This window comes from Centroberyx gerrardi, chromosome 20 (assembly GCF_048128805.1).
Source record: "Centroberyx gerrardi isolate f3 chromosome 20, fCenGer3.hap1.cur.20231027, whole genome shotgun sequence".
Taxonomy (NCBI): Eukaryota; Metazoa; Chordata; class Actinopteri; order Beryciformes; family Berycidae; genus Centroberyx; species Centroberyx gerrardi.
In genome coordinates, this window is record NC_136016.1 from 19389082 (window position 1) to 19405074 (window position 15993).

The 15993-nt window shown below is 44.0% G+C and overlaps 2 protein-coding genes across 2 annotated transcripts; one reads left to right on the top strand and one right to left on the bottom strand.

Moving 5' to 3' along the window:
• Positions 1-42: 42 nt before the first annotated feature.
• Positions 43-8497, top strand: rsph10b (radial spoke head 10 homolog B). The gene is made up of 20 exons (XM_078290942.1): positions 43-299; positions 500-575; positions 681-749; positions 1319-1492; positions 1575-1660; positions 1804-1924; positions 2868-3044; positions 3178-3280; positions 3396-3523; positions 3617-3806; positions 4385-4496; positions 4767-4846; positions 5178-5326; positions 5911-6018; positions 6149-6328; positions 6525-6584; positions 6940-7039; positions 7501-7647; positions 7886-8093; positions 8190-8497. Exons 1-20 carry the CDS (start codon positions 43-45, stop codon positions 8389-8391), a joined length of 2727 nt encoding a protein of 908 aa, XP_078147068.1. The 3' UTR covers positions 8392-8497.
• A 107-nt stretch (positions 8498-8604) lies between these two features.
• Positions 8605-15934, bottom strand: dlgap5 (discs, large (Drosophila) homolog-associated protein 5). Its single transcript, XM_071905109.2, has 19 exons — positions 15862-15934; positions 15083-15323; positions 14591-14778; positions 14309-14374; positions 14162-14201; positions 13892-13984; positions 13674-13775; positions 13187-13261; positions 12984-13021; positions 12638-12876; positions 12185-12364; positions 11999-12087; positions 11669-11829; positions 11428-11535; positions 10707-10965; positions 9824-10569; positions 9365-9545; positions 8981-9024; positions 8605-8827 (listed from the first exon to the last, which is right to left on the bottom strand). Exons 2-19 carry the CDS (start codon positions 15303-15305, stop codon positions 8714-8716), a joined length of 2946 nt encoding a protein of 981 aa, XP_071761210.2. The 5' UTR covers positions 15306-15323; positions 15862-15934; the 3' UTR covers positions 8605-8713.
• Positions 15935-15993: the final 59 nt, after the last annotated feature.

The window sequence follows — 15993 nt, forward strand, 5'->3', positions numbered from 1 at the left end:
ACGACACTAACGATCATCTGAATTCGAGAAACGGCACACGAAATGGCAAAGGGAGATAAAAAGAAGAAAGCTAAGAAGAAAAATGATAAAAGCACACCCGAGGAAACAGAAAGTAAAATATTAGCTAGCGGCTCTGCTAGCTCCGTGCTGAAGTCTCCAGATATCGACCAGGAGTCGGAACAACATACAAACTTCACCACCTCTTTCTCGTCGCAAGCCGATCCTGTCACTGACCAACAGCCGGAGATTGATGAAATGATATATGAACTCCCTGACCTTTCTAATATTATTGTTCAGAGGTGAATCAGGATCCATAAAGTAACATTAAGTATTTAAAGTTAAAGGCATGACACCCACACGCCTATTTTAGTTATAAGGATCATTATCTTAGTGGTAATCCTGAATGTAGTGATTTTTCATAGGACCTGTGATAGTTTATGTGAGCTAAAAATGTCCAAAATTGACAGCAAATGTTGAAATATTGATGTCACCTGGACAGATATGAAGGGGAAAGCTGTAACGGGCAGTTCCACGGAGAAGGTGTTGCTTATTTTCAAGGAGGACATGTGTACAAGGTATTGCAAAACCACAGCACATCCTTGTAAATGATACAATATAATCACAGCATCCAGGCCCAGATGTGGAGTGAAATATCTTTACTTTGCTGTGTTTCTCTGAAGGGCGTGTTTTCAGAGGGACTGATGCATGGACATGGTGTCTACACATGGGCAGATGGAGTGAAGTATGAGGTACAGTAGAAGCGTAAACAAGTAAACGTTGCTCGAGTCCCAAGTCAGTGTCAAGTCTTGAGGCACAAGTCTCAAGTCTAAATGTAGAAACACCAAGTCAAGACAGAACAATTCAAGAGTCCAGTATCAATTTAATATCTTAAAGAAAACTAAATATCTAGGACTTTTCAATGCAATATGGTTTTAATAGGATAAAAACTTGGTAAGAGCATCATGAGTTTGATTTCTATAATCAGTTTCAACTTCAATCAATTCAATCAATTGTCGTCTGATGGAACAAATCTCATCACTTTCAATCCAAGTCATTTACCCAAACACAAGATCTTTTGTCAAGACTTAAGAAACCTTTTCAAGTCATCGGAGGACAAGTCCCAAGTCACCAGAACCCAAGTCAAGTCAAGTCTCAAGTATTCTCTTCATTCATCAAGTCAAGTCTCAAACAGTTAAAATTGTGACTCGAGTCTGACATGAGTCCAAGTCATGTGACTCAAGTCCCCACCTCTGATATTCACAAATTGTAGCATATGATAAATGAAAGTGTCAGTGAACCGAAGTTTGTCCCCTGTCAGGGAGAGTTTGTGTCCAATGTGCCCATGGGCCACAGCAGGTACAGCTGGCTGGACAGCAGCTGCTATGAGGGTGACGTGTACAACGCTATCCGCCACGGGACTGGGACCTACACATGTGCCGATAAGTCTGTGGTATACAGAGGGCAGTGGCATCGGGGCAAAAGGCATGGAAAGGTATGATTCACCATTTATATGTCAAATATGGTCATTCAGTTTTTTAATATGTGTGTTTTTTTAACTGTTGTCTGTTTACTAGGGTGCAATCTATTATAACCAGGATGAGACTTCATGGTATAAAGGAGATTGGGTGAATAACAACAGAGAGGGATGTGGAGTGAGAAGGTATGTATGTAGTGAGAAGAGAAATGAACAGACCTTTTCTGCTTTTATGTGAACTCTGTACATGAAATAATCCGCAACCTATGTTGCATTTGAATTGCCGGTGAGAAACATGAACCCAAAGACTTACGTCTGTTTCCTAACAGCTACCCCTCTGGTAACATTTACGAGGGTGAGTGGAGGAACAACATCAGGCATGGAGAAGGCACCATGAAGTGGCTGAAGCTGGGACAGCAGTACAGCGGGACGTGGCAGACTGGTGTCCAGGCATGAAAACACATCATTAAAGGAGTAGTTCACCCCAAAATGAAAATTCAGTCATTATCTGCTCACCCCCATGTCAGTCGAAAGCTGAAAGTCGAGTTAGCCCATGTAGTTCCATCTCAGCTTTCTATCGAACTATTGAGGTTCCAGCTCCAACAAATCCATCAAATTTCTCCAAATAGCTTGTACAGCAGAATCAAGTGTTTTGTAGCCAAACAATTGCACTGTGGATCCAAAAGTCCAATATTTAACTGTTGCATTTTCCTCACTGACAATGCTCTGATTGGGCATTGCACCCGACAGTAGCAAGTCTTCCGCCGGAGTGTTGTAGGGTGCATGGTCAGTGAGGAAAATGTTATGCAGTCGTTTGGCTACAAAACACTTGGGTTATGCTGCATGAGGTGTTTGGAGAAATCTGAGGGACGATTTTGTCCTTTTTTTGGGAGCTGTGAAAAATGCCCCTGTTAACTTCAATAGTTTGGGAGAAGGCTGAGATGGAACTACAGGGGCTAAATCACTGTGTTTGGTGGTCCTACCAACTTTAATGGAGTTTCAAACTGACATGGGGGTGAGTAGATAATGATTGAATTTTCATTTTGGCGTGAACTATTCCTTTAGGTCCTCTGTCTCTCTCTCTCTTTGGCTTCCATGTCCAATGAAATATTAAGGGGAAAATATAGCTTGCTAAGACATCTAGTGGAACAGAGTTTGAAGCTATTGGAAGAGTTACTGTGCCATATATTGTGCACCAAGTCTCTTTTAGCCTTTCTACTTTGCATAGTAATAAAAGTAGAATCTTTGTTCAGTGTTTGTGGCACATTTTGCTCCAAATCTGAAAGAAATTGGAGTAATTCCAGGGATATTGCTTTTTCTCTTATGAGGTTCACAGATTTCCTTGTACACCTGATTGTTGTTTTAAAACAGCATCCCCTCTCTTGTCTGTCAGCATGGGCGAGGCACACACACCTGGTTCCTGAGGCGGGTCGACGGCTCCCAGTATCCCCAGAGGAACCAATACAGCGGGGATTTCGTTGAGGGTCAGAGGCACGGACAGGGAACCTTCTGCTATGCGAGTGGGGCGCGCTACGAGGGAGAATGGAAGAACAATAAAAAGCACGGCCAGGTTAAGACCTATAATTGATGATACAACACATAAACCTTTATTGGTTATCATGTTTGTCTGATTTAAAAGACTAAATGACAAATAGATGTAATTGAAATAAATTCTGAAAGTGACCCTACTGTATGTGTCGTAGGGAAAATACACTTTGAAGAATGGGCATGTCTTTGAAGGAGAGTTTGTGGACGATCAGATGACAACCCCCAACTTGAGTGGAATTAGATCTCACACTCCAAATGGTAAACGCATAAATCTTATCAAGAGGGACAGTAGCACCGGTATTGCAGTCTGAAACTCTCAGACAAACCAGTGTCTTGGTTACTGAGTGTAGTACTTGTATATATCCTGTTATAGGTGGATTTCTCAAGAGACTGTCAGACCCAAGTAATGATTCATCTGTACTAGTACCAGACATGGCTCTGGACATCGAATCTCTGCTGGAGAAAATCCCCAAGAGACAGCGAGACATGGAGCGCAAAGAGGTCAGGTCCTACTTTACCATGAAGTGTGTGTGATTTCCCATGTCATTTTTTCAGCCCCGTTTCTGACCTGACGCTCAGGCTTGTGTGTAACAGGTGGAGTTCGTGGTGCTGAGGCACAACGCCGAGCTGCGGTCCATCTACAGTTTCTACAGCAGACTTGGCCACGCCCACTCCCCAGACAACACCTTCCTGCTGTCCCGCCTGCAGCTCTGGCGCTTGCTGAAAGACTGTAATGTCCACCATCACGGCATCACTCTGACACAGATGGACCGCTTCATCAGAGGTGAGACGGACTAATACCTAAATACTTTATACAGTGAAAAATTTACAAATCCCTGCACTACTAAAATTTGTTTTTTAGGGTGCTGGGAAGTGCAGCAAAAAATCACTGTTGCAATGTATTGATTTTTGCCACACAGCAAGTCTCTAGAAATGATTTTACATGAGATTTTGCTTCCTGCTTCTTCTTTAGGTTTGCTCTTCTGAAGAAGAAGAAGAAGCAGGAGGCGAAACGTGTTGTTTGCTTCTAAACGTTTTACCTCACGTAAAATAAAGGAAGTTCTTATAGAGAGTTGGTGTGTGGCAAGAGTCAATACTTAAATACTTTACTCGCACATAGGAATAACACACTGGAGATTGACAAATTCATAATTACAGTATTCTTGGATTTGAGCAAGTCTCAGAAGGATGTTTTTGGGATGTTGCCTTCTGATTGTCCACTGGTTAAGGCCTTGTCCAGGAATAAGAAATTATGTTTTTTAAGTCTAGGAGGAGGATAAATCTATATCTGATCAACCAGTGCAATATTAGCAAAAACTCACTCTGCTGTATCTGTTTGCTTTCATGTTGTTCGTGCCTCAGAGGACGATCTCCCTCCAGAGGAAATCCACTCTCCCTTCACTGCCATGCTGCTCCGCAGGCTCCTCAGCTGTCTGGTGGTCGTGGCCTACCACACTTACCATAAGGACATGGAGTAAGGAACAAAACCCTACTCTAACATATCGTCACTGTTGCGTGAAAACCTTGTATTTCCAAAATGTAGACTTTTCAGGAGCTAAGAAAAACAGCGGGTTTAGTTCAGAGTATTTTCTCAAACCAATATGGGAACACAGAACTACTGCACCAATAAACCATTTGACTATACTGCAATACACAGTGACAATGTTTTTAACTGGAACAACACATCTTTGGTTAAACCTGATCTTTAGAGAAACGTCACTCCCCTTGTCTCTCCTTGTCACAGGTCACCAAAGAACATTCTGGCTGCATGCTTTTCCAAGCTGATGAAGGACAACATCCTTCCTAATGCAAAGAATGTAAAAGGTGTTCATACTATTAATACAGGAGCATGTCCACACACACACACATTAGATGACAGAGGAACCCGCAGTATGCCACACTGGACTGAAAAGTCTGCAGTAATTAATTATATTTTGCACTATTTTGCACTGTTTTTGCTGTCTCCACTACCTGATTTCCCTTTTTGATGCTTCTTATGTTCTAGCAAATCAGTGTGCGGGTTCCTCTGTCATCTAATGTTGTTGCATGATTTATCTGAACCTGTGTACCTAACAGCCATTTTGGCAAGACAGGTACAATATCAAACACCCTAATTGCTGTGCTCATTAACTCTAGCTGTGTCGTGTTGATCCAGGGTTCCTGTTCAGTCACCCAGTCCGTGCGGTGGTTGCTCTGAACTACACTGAGAGGTGCTGGGAAGTGTACCAGGCTCACTGCAGGGTCAGCCCAGCCCCCTCAGCTGACCGCACCATGACCTGCCGACACCTGCTGTGGATGTTCAAGGTGCAACACACTGTGATGTCTCTGTAAACACGAGAAGATTACTATAAATATCGACCGCCTCTTATTTGTTTTCCCCACTGGTGTACACATAAGAGATAAATGCAACCTCAGGATTATGGCCAACTGCGCCATTTTGAACCGTCACATTATTTAACTGACAAAGTGAAAGAATCTAATCGACATTATACAGTTGAATTAAAAAAAAATACCACCAAAGTGAATAACTCACTAATCTACACTTTTACTAGCATTCAGTTTGCATCAGTGTGTGTTGGGCCTGGCCACCACTCACTGTTGGCTACTCATGTAAAAACCCAAAACCACAAAGCTGTTTTTCTTACTTCCTGAAAAGTTGACATTTGGTTTTGACCTGACATCAAGGCACTGCAACATCCCCCACTGTGTCAAAACTTAGCTTCAAAGAACTGCCAGCTTCCCCAAGGACCAACATATCATGAAAAAAAGACCACTCTGTCCATGGAATAAAAACAAAATCCACTGATATGCATAAAGCAGTGTAGAGCCATGTGTGATTCCCACTACACTTGAGTCGTTGTGTTGATTGGTTTGGTTTCTCCTGCCAGGATCTCAGTCTGTTGGACACTAAGTTGACCATAGCGAGGCTATTAGAGATCATCACTGCAGAGAGCGTCGACCCCAGCAACCTGTCATACTGCAACCTGGATCTAGAGGTCAGCTGTGTGCCTAAAATTAATCAATTTCCCCATCCATACAGCCTCTTTGTTTGGGCATTCTTTCTATCCATCCATCCACTAACTTACCCTCTCCTGTATTCCCTCCTTCCCACTCTTTTTCTTGTAGATTACCTTCCTGGAGTTCTTCGAGGCCCTCCTGGGTTGTGCTGAGGTGAAGTGTCAGCAGGTTGAATCCCCTCAGGAGGGCCAGTCACAGTCCAGTCCTGACGCAGAGGCCAGGAGGGATTCACCAGTGCAGGAGGCCAGTGAGAGCGGCCTGCCGACTCCAAGCTGCCCCTCCCAGTCGGTCAGATCCTTTCTCCAGACTCTCAATCCTTCCCTACCTTACCTCCCTCAAAGAATTAGATACTGTGGTTCCTCGATTTTGTTTAGGATTGTTGAAATGCATAAAACTATATGGTACATTCAGCTAATCATGCACAAGAAAAAAACAACAACACACTTGGAAAGAAGGTGACTTTTCGCGGGTTTCTTTTCTCCAGGCTGCAGCTCCAGTGAATTCCCCCATCTCTCCTGAAGTCTCCAGCCCCAAGTCAGTGGAGGTTGGTCAAATCTGAAAGAAAAAACAACAGGAGAACTTAAACATCTTGCAAATAAATTCAGTATATTGTATGTGCATTCTGTACAAATCAGACAGAGTTATAAAGTTTCAGCACAGGCCAATATGGAATACCAGTTACTTTTACTGAACACTGTAGACTTCAATCATTGGTTACTAGACAAAAATGACTGAGGTTTATTAATACATTTTATGTCTATTTGAGAGATCTAACATCCATCTGTGTATGAAAAAAGGCAGAAAATCAAGCTGCTTGCTGATGAAACATGCTGTGAACCTGGTAATATGACTTTAAGTTGTTCAAGCACATATTTATTACCGTATTTACTTCTCAATAGATAGGGAAATCCAGAGAGATCCTGCAGTTATCCACTTCTGAAGACATGGAGGCTCAACAGAATCTCAAGACTGTAGTCAACATCAAATCTCAGATGGCAGGTTTGTTGTTTGTGGGGTTTTTGCTTGATAATTCATTCAAATACTGCATTTCCTATAACAGAATATGACTTGAATTGTCTTATATATTGTTTAGAAAATATAATTACTTTGTATATTCATTGCATTAGATACACTAGAACATAACTTGTAGTTTTGTATATTGACCTGCCTGAATGGCACTATCATGTTTTATCATGAGGGTGAAATATATAAAAATAGACTTTAAGATATACAATTAATTTTCAGTGTGAACTTGTGAATGTATGTGACTTTGTATTGTGGCTATGTAAGGTCTTGCATTTTAAACTTGAGCTGCACTAAGGAAAATATAAATTATTTTTGCAGGCATGTAATTAAATTTTGTATCTTGAATTTTAAACTTATATGATTTATAGAGAGCTTATATAGTTTTTTAAATCAGGAACCACTTGATGAATGTTGTTAATTTGAATGTTTCTCAGAGATGGGCAGTGATTCTGCTACACTGTTGTCAGACACTGGGAGAAGGGAGGAGGTTTCCCTTCAGAGACAGTCCTTTGCAGGTGCCACCATGGTGCCAGTACTGGAGACTAAATTGACCAGTAATCCTTCCCATCTACCCAGCACAGGTACACTGAACTGAGCTCTGCTTTATCAACAGTTCTCTGCTTATATCACAACTTAGACCAAGAAGGGGACTCTTAATTCAAACCAAAGGGTATATACAGAAGAGGGGAACAATTTCTTCATTCATTGTGGAATATTCAAATGTAGCCCAGAGAACCATAATCCTTCATATGGAGATGTTACAGTAGACTTCCTACACACCTGCTTATGTTAGTCTAACAGGCTCTATATTTCATCCAGAGACCACAGAAGAGGGGGGAGATGAAGGAAAGCTGGCCAGGGAGAGTGAGCTGGACCTGTGGATTCAGAGGATCCATCAGTTCTTCAGCCACTGTTTCTTCCCTGCTTACGTCCATAACCAGTTAGTGAGCAGGGAGCTGAAGGAAGGGCGGCTCCGCCAGAAGGCCCAGAGACGCATCGCTCTGGCCAAGGCCCAGGAGCAAGCCAGGTAGCCAAGCCTCCTGATGATTAACTACAGACAACTTGTGTTTAGGCATCTTTTTCCCTTTGAAATGTCACAGAAGTTGTGTGTGTTGCGTTTCAGGCTGAGAGAGCACTGGGAGGCTGAGGAGGAAAGACGGCAGAAGGAGGAAGAGGAGGAGGCAGCAGAGAAATCTGATGGACAGGACGATGAAGTCAGCTGTTCTTCCCCAGCGCCTCAGACACCTGTGGCCTCAAACACTTCTCTCTTGGTCACTGCTGCGGCTAAATTGTCCACAGGCACAGGGTCCAAAAAGAAGAAATAAATATCCAGAGCAGCCCTAACCTTAAGTCAATAACTGAACTTGAACAAGCCTTTCACTTGAACATTTTATGTGCTTACATTGAGTGCATCTTACCATTTATTTAGCATTGCTCTGTGTATGATTGGAAACATGAAGACTATTGGCCATTTAATTTTTGAAATGAGAGAGAGAATTTTATTTAAAAAAAACAATAAAAATACAGTGGAAATTTTTTCAAATCACCCAGATAGTCTTTTTTCAAGAGGGGAAAAAGTACATCTTTAAAATAAAAACTTTGACACAGTAGTACACTATAGGTTGCTATATATTTTTGCTGTATATGCTACATGTTGGAGGGAGGGGTGAAGACCATCAGGTCACTGGGGCAGACAGACTGCCGTATCCTGTTCTTCGGGTCAGGGGTGAAAAGGAGGAGGTCAGACTCCGCCGTCTGGACCTGACAAACACGAAGAAGAAAGAGACTGTCAGGACATTCAGCAACAATCAGGCTAAAATTAAAACAGTACACCAAGTGAAATTGAGGAGAGGTCATTCCAAGTGAATTTAAGGTTTATATTTGGAGAGGAAAGAAAAGGGAAAAGACTTTAACCTGTGGTGACTGAGGAGTGAACACTGTTGGAACACCTGGTAGTGCTGTGGTGAGAGTGAGAGAGGAGTGAGCATAACAGTGATCACAGACAGCAAAAGATACTGTGTAGATAGGGTGCAATTTTTAAGCAAAACTTGTAATACTGTCAGTTTGTAATATACCCATGCTAAAAAAGACTGAATATAACTACTCCAATATCCATCTGTCTTAAAGCTTTTTTTTGCAACAGAAAAATGTCGTCCCAATATGGGGATTACTATTGCTCAATAAAAAAGAAAAAGCCAATTTAGAAACCTGCCTACTGCAGCTTTAATATCCATTATAGTGTTGTTGAAGTACAAAACCCAGGTGAAACCTGCATCTGTGTGTGTTTGTATACATTACCTGTGGGCATCATAACTGCCTCTTCCTGATTTAGCAGATCCCCAGGCTGAGCTCTGGGACTCTCCATTTCCACATCCACTGCCATGGGTGAGTTGGTCTCTATGGCTACAGGCTCCCTGGGTGACAGGCTGCATCTCTCTGAAGGTTGGAGGTAGCGCTCAAAGTCCAACCCAGGAATGTCCTAAAAACACAACAGGTTAACTTGTTTATTGAAGAGCTCAAGCTACAAATGGTTTTGCAGATTGGACCAGGGTTTGATTCCTGCTGGGATCACTTGTGCTGAAAGAGTATTCAATTATGGTACAGTAAGACAGACACTTTGGATCAATGGCATCTTATAAGGCTGCATTTAGCCAATAAGATTTTTCCAACTCAGAAACGGGACTATCATAGCATCAATTCATATATTACAGCACCGCTCCGACTATTTAGTTTCACCAAATACACAAAACTGTTTACCTCAATGACTGAGCTGTCCGGAGTGACGCTCATGGACTCTTGGGCCTCCACAGGTTCCTGGACTGCAGGAGGAGAGGAAAACACCGTAGGGGAGGAGAGGGGAGACTGGCTGGGTGCTGAGCAGGGAGACAGGGAGAAACTCAGCGCTGAGGAGAGTTCAGGAATGTGGCTGGATGGAGAAGGAGGTTTGCATGGAGAGAGGGATAGCCTGGGAGAGAGAGGCAGGCTAGGATTGCTGTCTTCAGGGGATCCATCTCGCTCCTGGACTACAGCAATGGTTGGGAGTGAATGTGCAGGTACTGGGCTGCTGGGTTCAGGAAGCGTACAGCGCTCAGGTTGGCTGGCGTCTTCGTCACACCCAGAAGTGACCTCATCCTGCCTGGAAAGTGTTTCTGATTGGTTTGCGGGACATTCTTCAGCTTGTGTGTCGTCTGAGGGAACCTCCTTGACGGGTGAGATACAGAGGGAGGCGTTTACAGTATCCTTTCTGTTCTGGGGCGGCTGAGGGGTGCCAGGCTGAGACTTTGGTGGTGCTTGGCGAGGGCTTTGCCTGAGAGGAAGAGTGAGGTGGGCAGGAGTGTGGGTGAGGGGAGCAGGGGAGGCGTGGGAGGGGAGAGGGGAGGCGTGTGACAGAGCAGCAGATCGGCGGGTGACTCTTCCAGGAGTGAGGTACTTGGTGAGGGAGGAGCAGGGAGAGGCCTGAGGCAGCGGGGCAGCACTCAGACGGCTGGATTTCCTCACTGAACCTGCAGAGATAGAGAACACAAGACAGAATTTAGTCCAAATCCAGCAGCTCAAACAGCCTGGTAAAGCACACTGCAAGTCCCGGGGATTCCCCCTCCTCCAGCCATCCTACTTTGACGAGGAGTGCTGGTTTTCTCACCTGATAGTTTGGCTGGGCTCTCCACCTGGAAGAAACCTCCATGGAACGTCACGGTGTCTGCAGGCTGGGCCGCTGCCAGGGGCTGTGAGTCCTGAGGGTTCGGGCCAGGTCCGTCCTCAGCGTTACCTGCAGCCTTGGCAGCTTTCTCTGCCTCGGCAGCCTGCTGTCTGGCTTTCATGGCAGCCTTCACTGCAGCCAGGCGGGACTTGGCTGCGGCGTTGGTCCCTGCTGGCTTGGGAGCTGTGGCGGAAGGTGGTTTCTGTCAAAAGGACAAGAGACAAAAAGTCTTAGTTTGTGTTCACACCATTATACTTTTTTTTTTAAAAACTGACTTGCACTTTTACAAGTCAATGGAGCACGGCCGTTTTGGAAAGGTGCTGCACCTGGCATCTTTTTAGGCAGAGTGGAGTGCTTTCTAAAGTTGAGAATGCTGGGAAGGAGGAGTGCTCATGATGTAGAGCTCCTTTTTGTGAGCCGACTAATCACCAAGAAGAGGCAGGGTTTCACATTACATTGGCAGCTGACTGACAACCAGAATGAAAACGGAGAAAATACCGGTAGAAAAGTTGTTAGTAGGTCTTCTACCTTAAAAACCAAGACAGATGCACAAGTGAAAAACAACTAAATTCCAACCAGCAATAGCTCTACTATAATCTAAATTGCATTTACACCACAAACTCTTTGCCTCTGGAGAAAAAAAATGCAAGTAGAGGGTCTTCACCTTGACTACCTTCCTCTGTCGCGGTGGGGGTTTGTGTTCGTGTTCCTCCACCCAACCTCGGGACTCCAACTCTTTGAGGGCATCAAACTTCTTGTTGACATCCTCCACCTGAAAGCCGACAACAGGAGAAAAGGGCAAGATTCAGTCAATTTTCACCAAAATCATTATATTCATCCATTTTTGGCATGTTTTACATTTGAAACAACGTGTTGTTTCTGCCCCTCTCCTGTGAGGCTCTCACCTGGTAGTAAACCATGTCCCAGAACCCCTGCAGGTCAGTGCAGGTGGTGATCTTCTCCCCTCTGCCCAGCTCGCAGTCGTCCACCAGACCGCCGAACTGGTTAAAGCGCTCCTTCATCAGCAGCCTGGCTTGGCCAACCACTGTGCGCATACGGTCTCTCACTACACAGGTAAGGAGCACAAGACAAACATGTACTCAAACCGTGGTTTAGTTAGGAACAATGTAATTTTCCCCAGTTAGGATACCACCACTCCCTGCAGCACCCAAGTTCAGTTACAGTCACATATTCAACACGTCACCCTGGCCTCTGGTAAAAGAGAATACACTCACTTTCTTCTGGGATGGACTCATCTTCCACTTTATACACCCAGTTGCCACATAGACTCATCAGTCTGTCCGTCTCATTGGCGATTTCTGATCTGAACATACAGAGACACACATAAAATTCAAAGTGAATAATACACACATTACAAGTACGGCCTTGCAATATTTTATGAGAGATTTTTGTTTCTTTACCTGAAGTATGGTACATCGTGCTTCGGCTCTTGGGGGCTGACTGGAGTTGGTAGGGCCAGTGTGGGAGAGGGGCGAGGCGGGGAGCGGTGGAGGGATTTGGGGGGAGAGGGTTCGCTCTGCTCAGCTTGAGGCTCGAGGTCGAGCGCAGGAACAGGAGCAGAGGGAAGATTGAAGCTGCAACTGGGAAGTCAGAGAATGGGATTTAGATTTTTCACTGGGCTTGAGTCTAATGTAACTTTAGAAAAAGTGTGGTTCTTCGGCTCTGCCCATAATTGTGGTTTGACTTAACCAATGAGATTATCTCTACCTCCAAGAAATGTTTGCATAACTACAAAACTCCAATCTGCAGCAAAATGATACTAGAAACAACTACATCGACCAAGGTTTGTCAGTGTTTTGCATACCGTCAAGCAATTTAAAAATATAAAGAGGAGGGAAAAAACAGACACAGACCTTGGTGTGAGGAAAGCACCTGCTGAGCGAGGAGTGAGAGGCTCAAATTTGAAGGAGGAACAGCCGACAGGAGCCTGGAAGATAAAGCCTTGAGGGGCGAAGGAGGCTGCAGATTCAGCCGGATCCACAGGAGGGAGAGAGTCGGCCGGAGCTTGGTCCACCACCATCTCCTCCTCCTCTGCGCAGGGTGTTGGGCTGGCGGGACAAGCTTTCTGCTCCGGTTCCCTTAACTCAGGCTCCTACACAAGACATAAACAGTAAACTAAACGGCCTAAAGGATAATTTGCTCCTGTGTTACCAGTCATAGGTTAAACCCACTGCATGTGAAATACACTGAAATGCTTACCTTTGGCACAGCAAATTGGACTGTGTCATCACCAGTCACTGTAGAATAAAAGAGAGAGGGACACACACACAGAAAAAGGTATAATAGACAAATAAAAACAACTGTACAGAGTTCGCTGAGAAAAAATTAAAACTGAGACAGCATCTAAATATGGGTTGTGGTAAGGATGTTGTGGATGCAGTCATGTTGACAACAGTAGATACCTTTGTTGTTCCTTTCTCTGCCAGAAGGGGGGGCTGCAAGCTTGACATTTGCTTTGGTCCTTGTCACTCTTGCATCTGTCAGAAAGGACATGTTTTAGTATTACAGATGGCTAAGTGTAACTGTACTGTCTCTGTACATTTGCTTTGATATTTGTACTTCCAACACTCAGAATAGAAATGCTCCTTAAAGTCCCCATGAAATGAACCTTCGATTACTTTTATTTCCTGGAAAACAGTCTATCTTTAATGGGCACTTCATGCTGCACCATAATATAAATTCTAACCAATAAAACCATCACAGACTGCTGAACAATCCCGCTCATCCCATCAAATAAAACTGCCTTCCATTGGTTTAGACTTTTGAATGATCCCTCACTGCATTATGTCTCGCCCCAACATCCTGTTTCACCAGGAAATGCATGAAATCAAGGCGGTAAAGATGCCGTTTCATGGGGTCTTTAAAGTGCAAGTTTGGTTCAGTCTGTACCTGTGGCAGAGTTGTCTTTAGTCTTGTTCTTAGCCAGAGGAACAGCTGCGACAGGAGGCCTGTTGGCTGATCTGGTCGACAGAGCTCGCATGACCGGCTCTACTAGAGAAGGGCATGGGACAGACGCAAAGAATAAGAAAAAACATGATAGCTGATCTCACTGTCCAGTTACGAATGAGGTTTGTTTTGCAGCATGTGATTTGCTCTTCATTAGTTACCTGTAGAGGCTTTGGTCCTGGTTACAGTAGGTGCTGGCAATGGTTGGACAACAGCAACCCGGCTCCTGGTTGATCTCTCCACAGCAGGTTGGACTATAAGAGAATGGGAGGTCAGAACTACTATAAACGGGCAAAGATGATCTAAATCATAAGATGTTTTTTTTTTTTTTTTTATAAATCCAGGAGTGACGTAGCTAAATTAAATGCTGGGAATTAGCACTGCTGAAGCTCTATGATGAGCAGTGTCCTAGTAATTCAATTACAATTTACCTTTTTTCACAGCAGTGCTTCGGTCCTGTTCCTTCTGAGGCTGTGGAGAAAAGAAGCAACAAAGCACAGGTATGGTTTTAAATGTTGTTTTATTAAAACAATGAGAGGGGTTTGATAAAGTGTTGAAGATTTGGGAGAATATGATACCTTCTGCACTTGCTGCTGTTTCATAGAGCGGGTTACTCTGGTACTCTGGGGCTGGGCTACCTTTTCCTGATGGGAAGACAGGGAAACATTACATGCAAATCAACGGAACTCTTTATCAGTACAATAGTATTATATATACACACCAACAATAACAGCAGGGTGTAAGATGTAAGAGCTACATGGAACTTTTACACTATGAAAACAAATCTTTTTAGATACAGGTTTCTCTAAATCTACATCATACTTTAATATGAACTGGTCTGATGACGAGTCCTCTCTCACCTCCTTAGCTCTGGTTGTGGCACCTGGGACCTGAGGCAGAGAGGCAAAGGACAGGGTGTCCTTTGGCTGATACAGGCCTGTCTTAAACACTCCTTTACGTTCCTTGTCTCTCTTTTCCTTCTCCTTCTCCAGTGCCTTGCGTTCTTTCCAGCGCTCGAGCTGTTTCATCCTCTCGTTTGCAGCCGCGTCTGTGGAGAAGTGGAAGAGGTGTGGGATAGGGGAAGAGTTAACTAGATGGATGGGTAGCCTGGTGATACGAGAGTTATGGTCATGGGTTTGATCCCTGCAACAGCCAATGTATCCTGTCAAAACATCCTTGAGGGAGACCCTGGACCCCTAACTGCTAATTCATTGTTTGTCTCTCTGAATCAGAGCATCAGCTAAATGTAAAATGGAGAGTAAATCCGTTGGGTGAACCATGGTAGGATACAAAAAAAGGGTGAGGTGAAACAATAGGTGAGTGTATTGATTTCACAGGTAATCAATCCTTACGTTTAGCTGGTGCCTTCTCCTGAATGGCCGACATGTTGACTGTCATTATGGAGGCGTCCAGACAGGAGCTCTCCAGCTCAGGCAGCTTGTCCAGCTGCCTGCGCGTGTTGATTGCGCGTTCCCTGTTCTCCTTCTGGGACTGAGACCTTCTCCGGGACAATTTCACCCGCAACATCGACACGCTGCTGTCCCGCTGGCGCAGGCGGGCAAAGCGAGACTCCATGGTGATCAGATACCTGGTCTGGTCAGGCGAGCAGAAGAAGGTGTAAGAGGCGTATTGACATGTTATTACGAAGAAATATCACTGTCATTACAGATACTGATGTACACTGTGGTCAATGTAGATGTGTCACTAGATATGGCAACTGTTATAAAAAGGAGAAATCAACTTGAACTGTGTCTAAATTTGCTTGTTATTCCAATAGCAAAAAAGTTTTCATTCCAACCACTGATCTCAACTACAGTTAACGTTAACGCCACTGGAAATAAGTTAAACCAACGCCAAACTACAGCAAAATGTCACGTTAACGTTAGTCAGCTACTCGTCCACAACGGCTGTTCAGTTTTGTGGAACATTAAAAACAAGGACCCACAACTGAAATTCAATTCAAAGGCTTCAACAACATGTTTGGATAACCAAGCTAGCAAACGTTAGCTACCTATAACGTTAGGTGAGTTAGGTTGTTATCATTAACTGGTCGGCAGACATTTGACAAAAATCTAACGATACAGTAATAAACATATCAGTCACACAGCGTTTGATAACCACCGTATCTTACCGTTTAAAAAGTTCCCAAAAACTACTTAAAATCTAATTGTTCCTGCTGCCTGCTCAGGTAACGTTGAGACACAACGGACGGAGTCGAGTCAAAACAATCATGGCGGGTCAGTTTTTAAAATTCGTCCAACGT

What these genes read in the sequence shown, in the direction of transcription:
- rsph10b (XM_078290942.1), top strand. Translation starts at nt 43, where the DNA reads ATGGCAAAGGGAGATAAAAAGAAGAAAGCTAAGAAGAAAAATGATAAA. An exon ending in ACCTGCTGTGGATGTTCAAG is followed by an intron (nt 5,327 to 5,910) that starts GTGCAACACACT and finishes TTCTCCTGCCAG; the next exon opens with GATCTCAGTCTGTTGGACAC. An exon ending in CAAGCTGCCCCTCCCAGTCG is followed by an intron (nt 6,329 to 6,524) that starts GTCAGATCCTTT and finishes TCTTTTCTCCAG; the next exon opens with GCTGCAGCTCCAGTGAATTC.
- dlgap5 (XM_071905109.2), bottom strand. Translation starts at nt 15,305, where the DNA reads ATGGAGTCTCGCTTTGCCCGCCTGCGCCAGCGGGACAGCAGCGTGTCG. An exon ending in GGGACATGGTTTACTACCAG is followed by an intron (nt 11,536 to 11,668) that starts GTGAGAGCCTCA and finishes GTCGGCTTTCAG; the next exon opens with GTGGAGGATGTCAACAAGAA. An exon ending in GACAGAGGAAGGTAGTCAAG is followed by an intron (nt 10,966 to 11,427) that starts GTGAAGACCCTC and finishes TCCTTTTGACAG; the next exon opens with AAACCACCTTCCGCCACAGC.